The 16,529-nt window shown below is 45.1% G+C and overlaps 1 protein-coding gene across 5 annotated transcripts in view; it reads right to left on the bottom strand.

Moving 5' to 3' along the window:
- The window catches only part of CTDSPL (CTD small phosphatase like), a 125,869-nt gene that overhangs the window by 33,450 nt on the left and 75,890 nt on the right, over positions 1 to 16,529 (bottom strand). For all 5 annotated transcript variants that reach the window (XR_013830267.1, XM_079934966.1, XM_079934963.1 and 2 more), the window contains exon 2: positions 651 to 805. Coding sequence is in view for 4 of the 5 variants with exons in the window: in XM_079934966.1 (XP_079791092.1) it covers positions 651 to 805 (155 nt within the window). In the remaining variant the exon portion in view is untranslated. The remainder of the gene's footprint in view (positions 1 to 650; positions 806 to 16,529) is intronic.

Raw genomic sequence — 16,529 nt, 5'->3', positions numbered from 1 at the left:
TGGGATCTTCCTGGACCGGGGCACGAACCCGTGTCCCCTGCATCGGCAGGCGGACTCTCAACCACTGCGCCACCACGGAAGCCCTTTCTTTTTGTTTATACTTGTGTGATGTCTTTTTGCTCATTCTCCTACTTTTAACTGTTCTGAGTCATTTTGTTTTGAATATGATGTCTGTTAGACAGCATATGAGTAGAATTTGTTCTTTTTTAACCTATTGTGATGATCTGACTTAAAATTTTTTATTTGACACATATGAAAGAATATATAACAAATACGTTTATTATTAAATGAGGTAGTTAAATTCACTTATATTTATTATTGGCTTTTTTCCAAGTCTCTGTGTCTCCTCTGGTCTTTCCATTTCTTTGTCTGCTCCTGGTTCTTTAACTCTCTTTCATACAACTCCCCATGACAGAATGTTACAAAAATATGAAGTGACTCTTATAACTCGCATCAAATATGTTCTTCAGTTGCTACATGGGAATGACTGACATATCCTGTAACAGAAAAGATGGCTTTTTTGGTAATTTCAAACCTTTAAGTAAATGGCTGCGCACATACTGTCACAGATTCTGACTAAGCATGCTCGTCAAGGACGGGACAGACGCGCGGTGGCGGAAGAACACCGGGGCTGCTGCGTCGGCACTGACCTTCTGAAGCCCGCCGTTCTCCTCCACCAGCGGCGGAAGAACACCAGGGCTGCTGCCCGGCGGAGCGTCCACATTGTAATCACGGAAGCAACAGAAGAAGGAGCTGAGGATGCTGCGGCTCCTCTGCTTCTTCAGGCTGACGTTGCACTGGGATGCTGGGAAGAGAAACAAAGCACAGCGTGGCCAACTGTAATACTATGGGAAAACTCGAACGTGCAGCCGCCCCAGAGCCCTGACGTGTGGAGACCAACTCAGGACCAGAAGACCAGGGGAGTCAGGAAGTTCCTCTAAAAGACTGTTACGTGACTCCTAGAGGGCCAGACGGTCGATGGAGTCCAGTCCTGCTGGCTGGACAGAATTCCCCTAATCTCGGCCCAGTGGGGGCTGCTTGCTCATTAGCTGACCCATCCCCGGGGCCATCTGCCTTCCTGAGACCAGCAGATAAAGTCTTCCAACCCTGCACAAGTGCTACTTCAAAACATAGATCCTTGCAGGCACAAATCAGACTTGTCCCTCGCTGAGAAGCATTTCTCTGTGAAGGGTACCAAGGAAGAGTCACATTGAAACTGGGTTCTTGGACACTCCCTGCTCACCATGGAAACAATTAACTTCATGGGTTAAGAAATAAGATGTGTGAAGGCACAAAGCAGCCCTCTTCTTAAACTCTGCCATTTGTCAAGAAGTTGATAGGAGCCTGGACCCACAGAGCTCAGGGGTGGAGGCTTCCATCACACTTAAAATAGAAACAGCAGGAGAGGTGGGACAGAACATCAGGGCTGGCCAGGGCAAAGCCTATCTTCACGAGACCCAGGGCAATACTGTGCCACTGACTCATTCCCTGGCCTGTCCTGGATTGAGGCTCCGGAGGGAGGGATGGATCCTTTCTGTTATGCAGGGCTCAAGACAAGTCGCCACAAGTCAGAAATAAAAGACAAAAGTTAGTACAGATGAGAAACACACCTCAGGGGAGGAGGCTGACAATTTGGAGGTGCAGGAGCATTTAGCCCTGGGAATGCAGTCCCACCACATACCACGTCTGGGTACAGGCTACGGGCACAGGGACCATGCTTGGGGTTGATGGGAAGATCGCCACTGTAGGAAATTATTAAGTTCGCATGATAACTGTTGGAGTCCGTCTCTCCCACAAAGCAATTCTGGCACGATTCCTCTTTGTACACTTGAGGGATTTGTATAGCACCTACCCTCTCAAGAGATCACAAAACCTTTGCTGAAAGTCTGCAGGTACCCTTCTGCCAGCAGCAAAACCAAATGCATTCAGAAATTCTGAAAAAGGACTGAAAGGCTGTTTTGCCAGCAGCTTCACAGGCTGGATGGTCTTTAGCCTGGGTTTAGGCAAATGGCCCAGGAAGTGTGAATTTAAGATAATTGCTGGGAATTCCCTGGCGGTCCAGTGGTTAAGACTTGGCACACTTTCACTGCCGGGTCCTGGGTTCGATCCCTGGTCAGGGAACTAAGATGCCGCAAGCTGCCTAGCACAGGCAAAAACCAACCAACCAACCAAACAAAAACCTTCATTAATTAAAGATGATCTTTAGAACCATAAATCTCTGGAAAAGCTGGCTGTTTCTTTTTCCTTATGAATCCTTAGGTTCATGTCACAGGGCACCCGTCTTCTCATTTCAGGCCCCACTCGTCCGGCCAGACCAGACCAAGGGGACCACCAGGCACAGAGGCCTCCCACACAGCAGTGGTGGCAGCGACAGTGACCACTGTTTCCTGGGGCCAGCCCTCTGGGTTCTAGTACTTTACAATCCTCATCTCATGTCATCCTCACAGCTACCCAAGGAGATAGGTGTGATTGCTTCCATCTAACTGCTGAGAATATACAGCTAGTAATTGCACGTGCCCAGATTCAAACCCAAGTGGGCCAGTTTCCAGAGCGCATGCTTTCCCCATGCACCACACTGAAGACAATTCTGAAACAACTCAGGTCAGATTAAGAAGGAGGGAACGTGCCAAACGGAGAGAAAAGCACTGCCATAAGCTCATATTTAATATAAATGATTGGTTAAGCTGTTTTGTTGTTACTTTGGGTGTTTTAGTTTTTTATGCCTCACTCAGATAATTTAGTCAGAGGAAGAAAAAACTGTCTCTTCCCCGGCTGAGAGCACATTTCTCTGCAAGTAAACAAGCTGTTTGTTCATGTCTTGGTGACACTGAGCCATCAAAACCCAGGCCGGGCAGTAAAAAGCTCTGCAAAAAACGCACTTTCCCGGATCCTGTTTTCATCCTTGGGTCACATAAATCTTCCCCATAACTAACTAACAAATTAACAAGCTAACTTATGTGCTAAAAAAAATCCTGACCATGGAGCCAGGGAGCTACTTATAATTCCACCATATGATTACTTGCCATGTGGCAGCCACAAAGAGGGCTGCAGGGTCACTATTTGCTCAGGTCACTTGGGAGGCCATCACCCCTGACAATGGCAGCTCACTCCATTCCCCCGTCTACGTAGGAAGAGGTGAAGCAGCTCATGGCTGTGGGAGGGTCCAGGCATCTTGCTGTTAAATAAGGTCACTACTAGGGCCCGTAGGAACCTCCAGGCAGCTGGGGGCTTTCGAATCTTCTAATCTACCCTTGGGTTGGGCTGGTGCTCTCAAAAGCAGGCTAGCTGGGGAAATGGCTGGATTTCCTCAGGACCAGCATGAGCCCACCCTGCCCACGGCACTCACTGTTCCTGAAAGGTCAAGGTGGGCTGTATGGGTCTCATGACCCTGCTGCCTTCCACCCCAGCTGCTGCCTCTCCACCAGCTACAATCCAGAAGGCCCTTGATTTACTCATAAACTGGTAAAAGGGTTTCAGTTGATACACGAAATCAACATCTATGGTTTTTTTTTTGTTTTTTTGCGGTACACGGGCCTCTCACTGCTGTGGCCTCTCCTGTTGCGGAGCACAGGCTCTGGACGCGCAGGCTCAGCGGCTCAGCGGCCAGCCGCTCCGCGGCACGTGGGATCCTCCCGCACCGGGACACGAACCCGTGTCCCCTGCATCGGCAGGCGGACTCCCAGCCACTGCGCCACCAGGGAAGCCCAACATCTATGTTTTAATGGACAAATGTTTATAACATTAGATCAAAAAAGCAAGATAAATAATTGTATTATCTGACTTGATCATAACTGTGCAAAAACAAATGAAAAGAGATTGTAGTAGAGAAAAGATCGGCAAAAATATATCGCGATGTTAACAGTAATTGTCACACTCTGGGTATTTACACCTCTTCCTTCTATATTTCCCCAATGTTTTATGGTCATTACATTTTACTCTAACAATGGGGAAAGAAAACAGTCTCGTTAAGCTTTCTTTCAGCAGCTCTGTAAAGCTCAGGAGAAACCATATCCTACGCCCAAACCCAAACCCTTACATCTATTCCTCCGCTTTCCACTCCATGCCTGTGAAAGGCAAAATGAGGCAAGAGCAGCGTCATAAGCCTTGCAGGAGGTAAATGTCACTGCTGTGGCGGCCCAGGCTCAGCCCCGGACCGTGACATTGCCGGGATGGAACATGCCCACCAACCCAAACCAGAGGGGCCCACGTGAACAGAGGGCACCGAGTCCATGATCTGCCCCAGCAGCGTGCTCCCACTGGCTTTCCCGGCTGGCAGCCCACCCAGCCTCTCACCACCTGGCCTCACTCGCCCCTTTGAATGTCCCTACTGATAACACGAGAGGCTCCCTGGTGGCCCAGGGAGCCAGAAGAAGGTCTTTATCAGAATTGTAACAGTAGGGTATGAAAATCAGTTTAATATGTACATCTTCCAGTTACACTGGTTTTAAGAATACTTTGGAGGAGTAAAGGAGAGAGTAGGAACTTTGAACATCAGTCTCGAACATTTCATAAAGATTTCCATGTTTTATCAGATTTAGGAGGAAAACATCATCAAAAATTATTCTGAAGTTTTCTGTTGCTTTCCCTGATCATCTTCCTGCTCCTATCCACGTCCACACCTGTGCACCTCATGTCCGGTTTCCTCCTCATGGTAGACGCCGCATCACGCTGACATCCTACCCCCCACTCCTCCTCTCCTTATACCCCACTTCTGAGAACATTCCTGTTCTTCAGGGGCTGGTTCAAAGCCCAACCCCTTGAAGGAAGCCTGTCCCAGTGGAAGGGATTTGGTCCTTGGCCACTGAACTCCCAAATAAATGTCTGTCTGGGCTACATCTTCAGCCCATTCCTCTCTCCCAACTTCCAGACCAGTTTATCCACCTGCCTGCCGGATGGACATCTCCTCCGGATGCCTCCTAGGAGTGCTTCACCCAGCAGGTCCCCTCGTCACCTGGGGCATCAATCTCCGAGTCTAAACATCTACCCTTCCCCCTCTCATTAAGTTGTTGGTTTTGATATCCTTGGTGGTTCTTAAATCTGTCCTCAACAATGCCCTGTCCCTTTCATATCCCAGCTGAGGCCCTCATCATTCTGTCCCCGGACAACTACAATAGCGGCAGAACTTGTTTCGCTGCTGCTGATTCTGTGTCCTATAATTAATCATTGACATGACCCACCGAGGTGTAGCCCAACAAGTGAGGAGACTGGTGGTTGTAATGTGGCCTCTGAAGTCAGCCTCCTAGGTGTTGGCTCGACCAGTAAATGTTACCGGACCTAAGTTATATGACTTCTTTGTGCTTCAGTTTCCTTATCTGTAAAATAGAAACAATAGGCTTGTTGTGAGAATTAAATGAGTTCGTATAAAGTACACAGAACAGGACCCAGCACAGGGTAAGCACTTCATAAATGTCAGCTCTTATTATTATCATTAGTTTCTGAAGAGCTTGTGCTTCGTAAAGGAGTAGGGGTTCTGCTGGTAAATCCCGGATCAAAGGCTGGATCCCGTGGGTCCACATTTGTTCCCTGCCGTCTGACAACTAGGAGGCATAACTTACTATAACAGACCTTGGTTACTTAAACTGTAATTCAGAAAGCAAAACTAGAAAAATCTCAGAAGTGATTCTACTCAACTGCTCTAAAACCTGGAGAGGCAGAGATGAGGAAAGAAAATGCAGGGAGGGGTGAAGCGTCCAGATGAATGCTGTTGGGCACTGTTTACCTGCTTCCCCTTAGAAAAAGAATACTGCTTTCAAGATGAGGGGAGGAAGCATCCACTCTCTCCTGCCCACTTGCTCAACCCTCCTCTGCTGAGCTCTGCCCCTGCCCCGTCTGCATCTGATCCAGGGGCTCCTCGCCCCATGCTGTGCACCAAAAGGGAGCACCCTCCCGGGGGAGGAGGACTGCATGAGCACCAGGCAAGGAGGCCAACAGACCCATCGTGGCTCTCCTGCAGGCTCCCCTACTGGGCCACTGTATGCTGTCATTGCCCCCCAGCTCTGAGAGCGCAGGCCCATCAGAGGGAACTCTTCTTCTTCCTCAGTCCTGCTAATGAAGACATGCCTGTGGCTGGTCCCAGCAGCTGCCCTTCTCTCCACACAGATGGCTGGCCCATGAAAATGGCATCCTACAGGGTAGGATGGGGAGATCCCCGGCAGGGGCAGATGGGGTGATCCTAAGACTTCCCCCATTTTTCTGAGCAGGCCTGCGTGGAGCAGAAACCCTGGGAAGGGTTGTGAAGAGCTGGAGACGTTGGGCATGGGCCTCACCCATGTGTCTGGAGCCCTCTGACCATGTGGGGAGTGTGTGACGTTGAGGACAAAGACACGTGGCCCGGTTTTCCTCGATACACCCTGGGAGCTAATGCCTCTCTCTTTGTCCCTGTACTTGATGTCACTGCAGCCAGCAGATGAACAACCCGCTTCCCACTCATACACCCCCCCCCCCGCCACCGTTCTCCTTCAATGGCTGGGGACCTCCCATCCTCCAGCACAGCAGATGAGGGGCTTAGAGAGGGCCTATGAATGGGGCGGCTAACATGAGTGCAGAGATGGCTGCCTTCCTTGAGTCTTCAGTCCTAAAGGTGAGACAGGAAGCCTCCTCAATACCTCCCTGGTCTCTCTTGGCAGACTGCTGGTCCAGCAGCAAGGACCAGTATCTTCAAAGCACCAGCTGCCGATGGGGAGTGTAGTAGACGTGTGACATTTTTGCCTGCCAAGATCCATTTCCCATCCTCTGGTAAAAGTTCCACCACTCTCACCTCACCAACTCTCAGTCCATTACCAAAGCCTGGCCAATAAAAGCCATGTGATTGGCTTAGAGATGGGCGCATGACCCAAGCTGGGCCGAGGAAAGTCGGCCCCTGGATTCATGTTACGGCTATTGGAGGAAACGTTCTCTTTTTGCTGGTTTGCTAAGCTGGCAGGATGTAAGCCTGGAGCCACCAGCGGCCATCCTGGCCACCAAGCGAGCAGCACCTACCTGACTGATCACGTGAGCCCAAACTGAGATGTGAAGAGGGGCAGATCTCTGACTTGATTTCAGTAAACCAGATCTTTCTGGCGTTTTCAGTTATGTGAATCTCTTTTTCTTTGAAGCCAATACGAATTGGGTTTATGCTATCTGCAATGGAAAGGATTATCCCTGAAAATGTGAGCTCCTGGGCGAGGCAGTGCAGAGACGCTGATAAATCACACAGGCACCGTCCCTACCTCACGACGCGCACGCCTAGGAGGAGAGACACGAGAACAAGCAATTCTAATACAGTATGAGTCTCCTTATGATGGGGTAGCACAGGGCGCTGCTGGGGCCCAGAGAAGGGCACAAAGTCCGTATTTGGCAGGGGGTGGGTAGGAGTGACTTCTTAGAAGAAAGTAGTCTGACAACTGGGCTGAAGTTGTATAAAACTGTTGGAGGTGGGAGGCTTCCCTGGTGGCGCAGTGGTTGAGAGTCCGCCTGCCGATGCAGGGGACACGAGTTCGTGCCCCAGTCCGGGAGGAGCCCGCATCCTGCGGAGCAGCTGGGCCCGTGAGCCATGGCCGCTGAGCCTTGTGCGTCTGGAGCCTGTGCTCCGCAACGGGAGGGGCCACAACAGTGAGAGGCCCGCGTACCGCAAAAAAAAAAAAAATTGTTGGAGGGGTCAGGGAAGTAGGGAAACAGCAACGTGTAAAGGCCCTGAAGTGAGAGGGAGCATGAAATATTTGAAAAATCAAAGAGGCGAGGTGTTATGAGATGGGGATGATGACAGCAAGGGCCTTGTAAACCATGGTGATGAGTCTGGATTTAATTCTATGGACCTGGGGAATGACGTAATCAGATCTGTACCACACACGTCATGGTTTGACTTGTGTAACTGGAACTACTGAGTTTAAATTTTAGATTATGACTAATGTAAGCTATCTATATACATCACAGATTTCCAGGATGTTTAAAAATCACAGATGTGGCCTCTTTTATGTAACATGCCTAGAATGGAATTTCTTATTTGAAAACTGACTTTATTTATTTATTTTTAAAATTTATTTATTTTATTTTTGGCTGCACTGGGTGTTTGTTGCTGCACGTGGGCTTTTCTCTAGTTGAGGCGAGCGGGGGCTACTCTTTGTTGCAGTGCGCAGGCTTCTCATTGCAGTGGCTTCTCTTGTTGCGGAGCACGGGCTCTAGGCGCATGGGCTTCTGTACTTGTGGCACGCGGGTTCAGTAGTTGTGGTTCGCGGGCTCAGTAGTTGTGGCGCATGGGCTTAGTTGCTCCGCAGCATGTGGGATCTTCCCGGACCAGGGCTCGAACCCGTGTCCCCTGCATTGGCAGGCAGATTCTTAACCAGTGCGCCACCAGGGAAGCCATGAAAACTGACTTTAAATACAAGTTACATGGAAAGAAAACGGGCTTTAGAATTACATTTACATAGAATTACCCTGCCTTCTGTTCGCCAGTGTGAATTCATCTACCTAAGCCACACAGGTAACAGGGGAATCATAACACCTACCCCCACAGGGTTGTTGTGTGGATGCAGCAAAACCATGTATGTTTGTGTAAGAGAGAAAAATCTATCAGCAGCTTAAGATATAGCAACAAAAACTGATGATTGGTTTAGGCCCAGTGCAGTGTCTCACTGTGAACAGAAGTTAGTGACTGTATCCAGACAACAGTCCTCACAAAAACAGCCTGGCTTTAGGAGAAAACACGTAGGCAGACCCATTTTGGTTCTGGTTATGTGAATTCTAAACTTAGAACTTGAAGTAGCTCTTTCAAACTCTACCTCCTATCTAGTGAAGGTTTCTTTGTATAATAATAATAATGTTAGAAAGTAAACAAGTAAGAAGCAGCTCTACATGTGAAACTTAAACCCTAGGATTCAGGCCTTTTTGAAGAAATCTTACATGAAATATGGTTAGAAATAAAGTGTTGTAGTTAAAAACATGGAAAGTCTTGGAGAAAGACCACCAAGGCTGACGGTGGGGTTTGGCCCTTCACTGGGACAAGAGGACTGTGTTTATGCCAACAGACGGAAGGCACAACGGAACCCACAGTGGGTTGGTATGACAGGCCGAGAGGGGCATTTCTGATCATCCTCTTATACTTACTTCCTGACCTGACTGGTTCCCTTCTGTATCCAGAAATGGAAATGTTGACCCCAAAGCCAGCGTTTCCTAGTTAGTGTGATAGCTGCCCACTGCCCTTTGACAATTCTGACCTGGTTTTGATTCCAGGTGTGGAGAGGCTTAGGAACCGTCCTGAATCCCTGGTTGCAGGATCACAACCTCTGGGGTCTACACTGATTCAGAGCTTTGCACACTCTCCTATGTGAGCACCCCACCCACCCATCCGTCCTTATCTCTGATCTGAGCTCGAACTCCCGGCGACCCCCTCCCCCATCTCTATAGAACCAAGGAGTGCTTCAGGGTCAAGATGAAAGTAGCTGAAACATAGGTGGAAATGTTTGCTACCAACTATGACTCCACCCCCAATCATTCAAGTGAAGAAACTGCATCTTGGCAGCTATAGAGAACAAGGTTTACCTTTCATTTCCACAATGCCAAGCCAGCCTACATGCCGACACAGGGTCCAGACTACCAAAGACCCCGAGTAACAGAATTTCCAGGAGAAAACTGACTTAACACATGAAGTCTACTGCTAATGTGTCATAGCACCAAAACCTGCCATCAGAACCAGCTTCTTTCATGCCACGAGCAGAAGCGAGAAAGGTATTGCGTAGCAGATTTGTGTCATCCACGTATTTACAGCAGAACATTAAAAACATGTGGACACCAATGCTGTTATAGCTGCAAAACTGGACACCAAAGTTTCCCAAAGTAGGCTATTTCTCCGTACATGGGGATGTCAGAGCGCATTACAACCCTGAAGAGACCGTACAGCTGAATTCACAACCACTTTACCACAGAAAATGCTAAACACCTTTTTTTAAGGGAGGAGGGGGAGTTCCTCTGAGGGTCAGCTTTTAAATGAATGCACCATTTCTTCTCTTCCAGAACTGGGCTGCAATCTCTGGAATGCATCCCAGGGCCGAGGTTTGGAATGGGTGTCTAACAGGAAATTCTGGGCAGTCTATGCATACATTACATTCCTTTCCCACCCTGAAACAGTTGTCAACAAACACAACTTTCCCCTGTTTGAATAAAAGGGGGGGTTGGGGGGTGGGGAGAGGCCAGGGCACAGACCGCACAGAGTTCAAAAGCAGATGTAGCTGCTGAGAATCCAAACATCCTTTCCTCCTAGGAAAAGGACTTAGTCACTTTTCAAGATGTCCCATCAGTCCCTACTTTCTTCCCAAGTGATCGATTTGCTCAGGGAATTCCACCCGCCACTCTGTGAAAGAAATGTACCTTTGGAAGCTCTTATCCCTTGTGCAGCCTGTAACTGGCAGTGGTTCCTCCAGCAGTGAGACATCAAGGGGAGGGCCCGTAAGGGTTGATGGCTAAAAACTGGGCAGGAGAAATCCTAATCTCATCCTCTGAGATGGAAGGATGAGCTTCCCCATTCACAGTTGGTTCGTAACAGCCCACGTTAGTTGAGTGCCTTGTTTGTGTGAGGTCCCTGACATAAATCACTTGTGGCCTTCATGATGTGCAGTGCCATTTTCCAATGAGAAGACAAGACCAGGAGTACATATAACTGTGCAGTGAGGGTGCTGGGGTTCAAAGTCAGAGCAGCCTGGCTGCAGAGCTCCCGGCCTTCCTACCACCCTTCCCTGCCTCTCCCCAGCACTTGATGGGTTTGGGTTTTGTTTCCAGGGAGAAACTGAATATGAAGCCTTATGCCACCTGCCTTCACTCAAAATACCACACTTCTGAAAACTCCAAAATGAACCAGTGATACTCCCGGCAACCCTATTAGATGAAGCCAGACACAGTGGCTGTTTTGCTGTCCCCCGAATGTACCCAGGCCACCAAACTCTGTGACTCAGCTTCCCAGGAGAGCCCCTCGGCTGGGAATGCCTTTCCTGGCCTCAGCACTTCCCCAAACCCCTGTGCCCCACGTCACACAGCTCCGAAGTAGCAGGGCTGGAGATAAACCGGGTCTGTGTGGGTCTAGAATCTGAGCTCTTAACCATCACTATACAGAATCTGTTTTTCACACTGAGAGCCAAAATAAGTAACGGAACAAAGGATTTAAACAGATGACGCACTTATTTAGAGGAAGCAAAGGTTAAAATTTAACAGTAATCAAATAAATGAATGTTTAAACAACGAGGTCCAGTTTTGGACCTAAAAAATAAGCAGAAATGATAAAAATAAAAACATATAGCCAATGGTGGTAAGGCTTTGACGGCCTGGGCCCATTCACTCACACATTGCTGGTAACTCTGTAAACTGGAACAGTCCATATGACAAGTAGGTGAGTGATGTGTCAAAGACCACGAGGTGTTTATGCTGGTAATCTGACCGTCCAACAAAGCGGGGTGCTTAGTTAAATCAGTGCACAGCGACTGGAGTGAATACTGTGCAGCCACAAGAAATGACCATTATGAAGACATGTGGGGAAGCATTTGTGGTCAGGCGGGTCACCTCAGACACTGTGCTGCCCGATGTCTGTAACTTTGTCATGTGCTTCTGGACAAGCTGGGGAAGGTAGGCTCCAGGGGTACTGGCTTGGAACGTATCTTGTTCATGTCTCAGTCCTTAAGATCTAGAAACACGATAGTACAAAATAGGCCTGACATACAAATGTTTATTGAACGAATGAATGTGTGAAAGGAAACACAGAACAATGAAAACGACTGATTTGATAAAAAGGAACTTTAAGAGCACGCTCAGCCAAGCAGCATGTCTTTCCTGGGAAGCCCTCTTGCCCCCAGTGAGCCTCCCTCTTCCAAAGGGCTTTAATCTGTGCCACCCACACATGGCCAACCCTCATCTGGGGAGCCCAACTCACAGCTCCCTGCCATGTTTAGCAAAGATGGCGACTCCTACTTCCTATAAAGTAATGAATGCAAGTTTTCTGAAAGAGAGATTATGTGAAGTTCACCAGGATGTTAAGTAAGCACAGCAATCTCTGGATCGTAGGACTAGGTTAATTATTATTTTTCTTTATACTTTTTTTTATTGCTTCTCAATGTCTACAATCTACATCATGTTTATAGTGGAAAAAACTGAGTAAATATTTAAAATGTTTGTTTCTACTTAATATGTGAACATTTTCACATTTCATCAGATATCCTTCTATAACCTTATTTTGGTTGGTTGTATTGGATTCCACTGTATGGATGTGCGCTGTGTCAAAATTAAACTAACTTTGGACATTTATGTTGTTTCCTTCAAACTGTGTCATAATACTGCAATTTGCTTGCAACAGCAATGCTGACCTCAGCACAAACTAGTTGTTTATCAATGTGGGACCAAATATTATACATCTATCTATATCTATCTATCTATCTATCTATCCCTGGTGTGGAATATTATACAGCTGTGAAAAAGAAGGCTGCAGCTCCCTGTGCACTGATAACAGCCAACACTTATCTTACCTAAGATGTACCAGGCACTATTCTATGCACTTTACATACATTGGTTCATTTAATCCTTTCAGTAATCTTATGAGGTTAGGACTACTATTATATTCATTTTATAGATGAGGAAACTAAGTCCCAGAGAAGTTAAGAAACCTGCCCAAGATGACACAGCTAGTAAGTAGTAGACTTTATTCAAATCCAAGTAGTCTGGGCTCTTAACCTCTGCTTTATATTGCCTACTGATAATGGAGCACATTCTGAGATACATTAAATGAGAAAAGCAAGGACATTGGAACATATAGTGTACTACCATCAACCTTCAAATACAAAATCAAATAAATTAACAAAATAGAATGCACAAGCGTGTGCATATCCTTATATGTGCAAAAAGTATCTCTATAAGTAACTGTTGCCCCATGGGAGACGAATGGAGGACACACCAGAAGGGAGGGAGAATTACTTTTCACTCTATTCTCTTTAGTATCCTTTGGATTGTGTATCATGTATTAAACTAATAATTGCATACTGTATATCATGCATTATAAGTAAAAAATTAAATCATCAAAAATAATATGGCAGTGAGCATAGCATACCTAATTTTATGTGCACATCTGATTTATCCCTTAGAAGAAATACCTAGTAGTGTAACTGCTTTTCAAAGGCCAAAGTCTTTGAAAAAAATGTTAAGCCTCTTGATATCTATGGACAATCTGCCACTTAGAGAGGCAGTGTGTATGCGTACCCCCTCATGGGGTGTTCCACTTAGGCTGTGCAAACTCTGAGACTTTAATTGGCCTTTGCCAAGCGGAAAGGTGAAAATGGTAACTTGCTGTTGCTTTAATTTGCATTTCTTGGATTGCCACCCAAGTTCTACAATCTCGCATATACTTTTTTTAAAAATAATTTTATTTATTTATTTTTGCCTGCATTGGGTCTTCGTTGTTGCACGCGGGCTTTCTCTAGTTGTGGTGAGCAGGGGCTACTCTTCATTGCAGTGCATGGGCTTCCCATTGCGGTAGCTTCTCTTGTCGTGGAGCACAGGCTCTAAGCGCGCGGGCTTCAGTAGTTGTGGCGTGCAGGCTCAGTAGCTGTGGCTTACAGGTTTTACAGTGCAGGCTCAGTAGTTGTGGTGCACGGGCTTAGCTGCTCCACGGCATGTGGGATCTTCCCGGACCAGGGCTTGAACCCATGTCCCCTGCATTGGCAGGCAGATTCTTAACCACTGCACCTCCAGGGAAGTCCCTCTCATATACTTTTTGGTCATTTCTATATCTTCTTTTGAAAACTGTGCTTATATATTTTTGCCTATTTTTCTATATTTTTTCTTTGACTTATAAGTGTTCCTTTGTCACATATTAGAGACATAATTCTTGGACTGTTCTGTACATTGGAAATTGCATCAGTTTGTTTTCAGCCTTCTACTTTTTTAAAATAGTAGTTATGTATGTGCAGAAGTTTTAGTTTTTAGGAAGTCAAACCTAACCATTTTTCAAATGATTCCTTCCCAACCTAATACAATATACTATTCACTTATATTTTCTTCTAGTTCTTTTTTAGTTTAAAGTAAATATCTTTTAAAGTAAAGATTTTATCTGTTTTATCGGTTTTACCTGTTTATTCTGGTACACAGTAGGATATATGAATCTACCTTTTCCCCCCAAAAGATTAGTCAAATATACTAATAATATTTATTGAACAATTCACCCTATACAATGATTTGGGCATTCTATTCTACCCTATCCCATCCCATCCCATCTCATCCCACTCCTTTTCTTGTGCCAGTAACACATAGCTTTGCTACTGTAGATTTAATGTTTTATATTTAATAGTACCAGTCCTCCTTTATTATTTATTTTCAAAAACTTCTTGGATAGTCTAACCCTTTATGCTTCCAGATGAATGTCAGAATCACTTTATCAAGTTTTAAAAAAATACCACTGGGATTTAGTTGCATTAGGCTCATAAAATATGCATGCACTAATTCTAGTTAATTCCATTAAAGTAATTAAAATGAGAAAGTTAAAAAAATCCATTTGTTGTACCTTATTCCTAAAAACTGTGCCAAGATTAAAAGTGGCCTTGGTTATCAGCTTAAAATAGATTACTATAACTATAATACGTTTAATGTAAGTCCCATGGTAACAACAAAGAAAATACATATGGAAGAGAGACAAAAGAAAGTGAGAAAGGAATAAAAGCATGTCATTACAAAAAACAAAGAAGAGAGCTAGAAAGAAAAAGAGGGTTAAAAAAATTACAAGACTGACAGAAAACAATTAAAAAAATGTAATGGTAAGGGGGCTTCTCTGGCGGCACAGTGGTTAAGAATCTGCCTGCTAATGCAGGGGACATGGGTTTGAGCCCTAGTCCAGGAAGATCCCATGTGCCGTGGAGCAACTAAGCCCATGCGCCACAACTACTGAGCCTGCGCTCTAGAACCCACAAGCCACAACTACTGAAGCCTGTGCACCTAGGGCCTGTGCTCCACAACAAGAGAAGCCACCGCAGTGAGAAGCCCGTGCACCACAACAAAGAGTAGCCTAGCCCCCGCTCACTGCAACTAGAGAAAGCACGTGTACAGCAATGAAGACCCAACACAGCCAAAAATAAAATAAATAAAATAAATAAATTTATTTAAAAAAATGTAATGGTAAGATCTTCCCTATCAGTAATTCCTATAAATGTAAATAGATTAAACTCCTCAATAAAAAAACACAGAGTGGCTGAATGGATTAAAAAAATAAGATCCAACTATATGCTAACTACAAGGGACTCACTTTAGATTTGAGAACACACATAAGCTGAAAGTGAAAGGAGAGAAAAAGATATTCACTGCAAATGGTAACCAAAAGAAAGGACAGTAGCTACACTTATAAAGACAAAATAGACTTTAAGTCAAAAACTGTCACAAGATGGGACTTCCCTGGAGGTCCAGTGGTTAAGACATTGCCTTCCAATGCAGGGGGTGAGGGTTCGATCACTGGTCAGGGAGCTAAGATCCCACATGCCTTGGGGCCAAAAAACCAAACACATAAAACAGAAGAAATATTGTAACAAATTCAATAACAACTTTAAAAAATGGTCCACATCAAAAAATCTTTAAAAAAAATAAACTATCACAAGAGACAAAGAACATTATCTAATGGTAAAAGGGTCAATTCACCAGGAAGACATAACAACTATAAACATACATGCACCAACATCAGAGCATATGAAGTAAACATGGACAGAACTTAAGGGAGAAACAAACAGCAACACAATGACAGTATGAGGTTTCAATAACCCACTTTCAGTAATGGATAGAACATCTAGAGAAAGGACAAAGAAACAAAGGACTTGAACAACACTATATTGCAAATGGACCTAACAAACATATACAGAACATTCCACCCAACAAGAGCACAACGTATATTCTTCTCAAGTGCACATGGAACATCCTCCAGGACAGATCACGTATTAGGCCACAAAACAAGTGTTAACAAATTTAAGAAGACTAAAATCATACCAAGTATCTTTTCTGACCACAATGGAATTAAACTAGAAATCAACAGTAGAAGAAAAACTGGAAAATTCACAAATATGTGGAAGTTAAACAACACACTCTTGAACAACCAATGGGTCAAAGAAGAAATCAAAAGGGATTAGAAAATATCTTGAGACAAATAAAAATGAAAACGTACCAAAACTTACGGAATGTAGCAAAAGGAGTATGAAGAGGGAATTTTATAGTAGTAAATGCCTACATTAAAAAAGAAGAAAGGTCTCAAGTAAACAATCTAACCTTACACTTCAAAGAATTAGAAGTGTAAGCCCAGAGTTAGCAGAAGAAAGAAGATGATAAAGATTAGAGTGGAAATAAACAAAATAGAGAATAGAAAAACAATTTTAAAAAGCAATGAAACTGAGTTGGTTTTTTGAAAAGACCAACAAAATTGACAAATATTTAGCTAGACTAACAAAAAGAGAGAGAAGACTCAAATAAGTAAAATCAGTAATGAAACAGGAGACATTATAACTGATGTCACAGAAATAAAAAGATTATGAGAAAACTATGAACAATTATAG

The sequence above is a fragment of the Stenella coeruleoalba genome (assembly GCF_951394435.1).
Source record: "Stenella coeruleoalba genome assembly, chromosome: 10".
Lineage (NCBI taxonomy): Eukaryota > Metazoa > Chordata > Mammalia > Artiodactyla > Delphinidae > Stenella > Stenella coeruleoalba.
The sequence above is the reverse complement of the archived record's forward strand: the minus strand, read 5'-3'. Positions and strand labels throughout refer to the sequence as shown.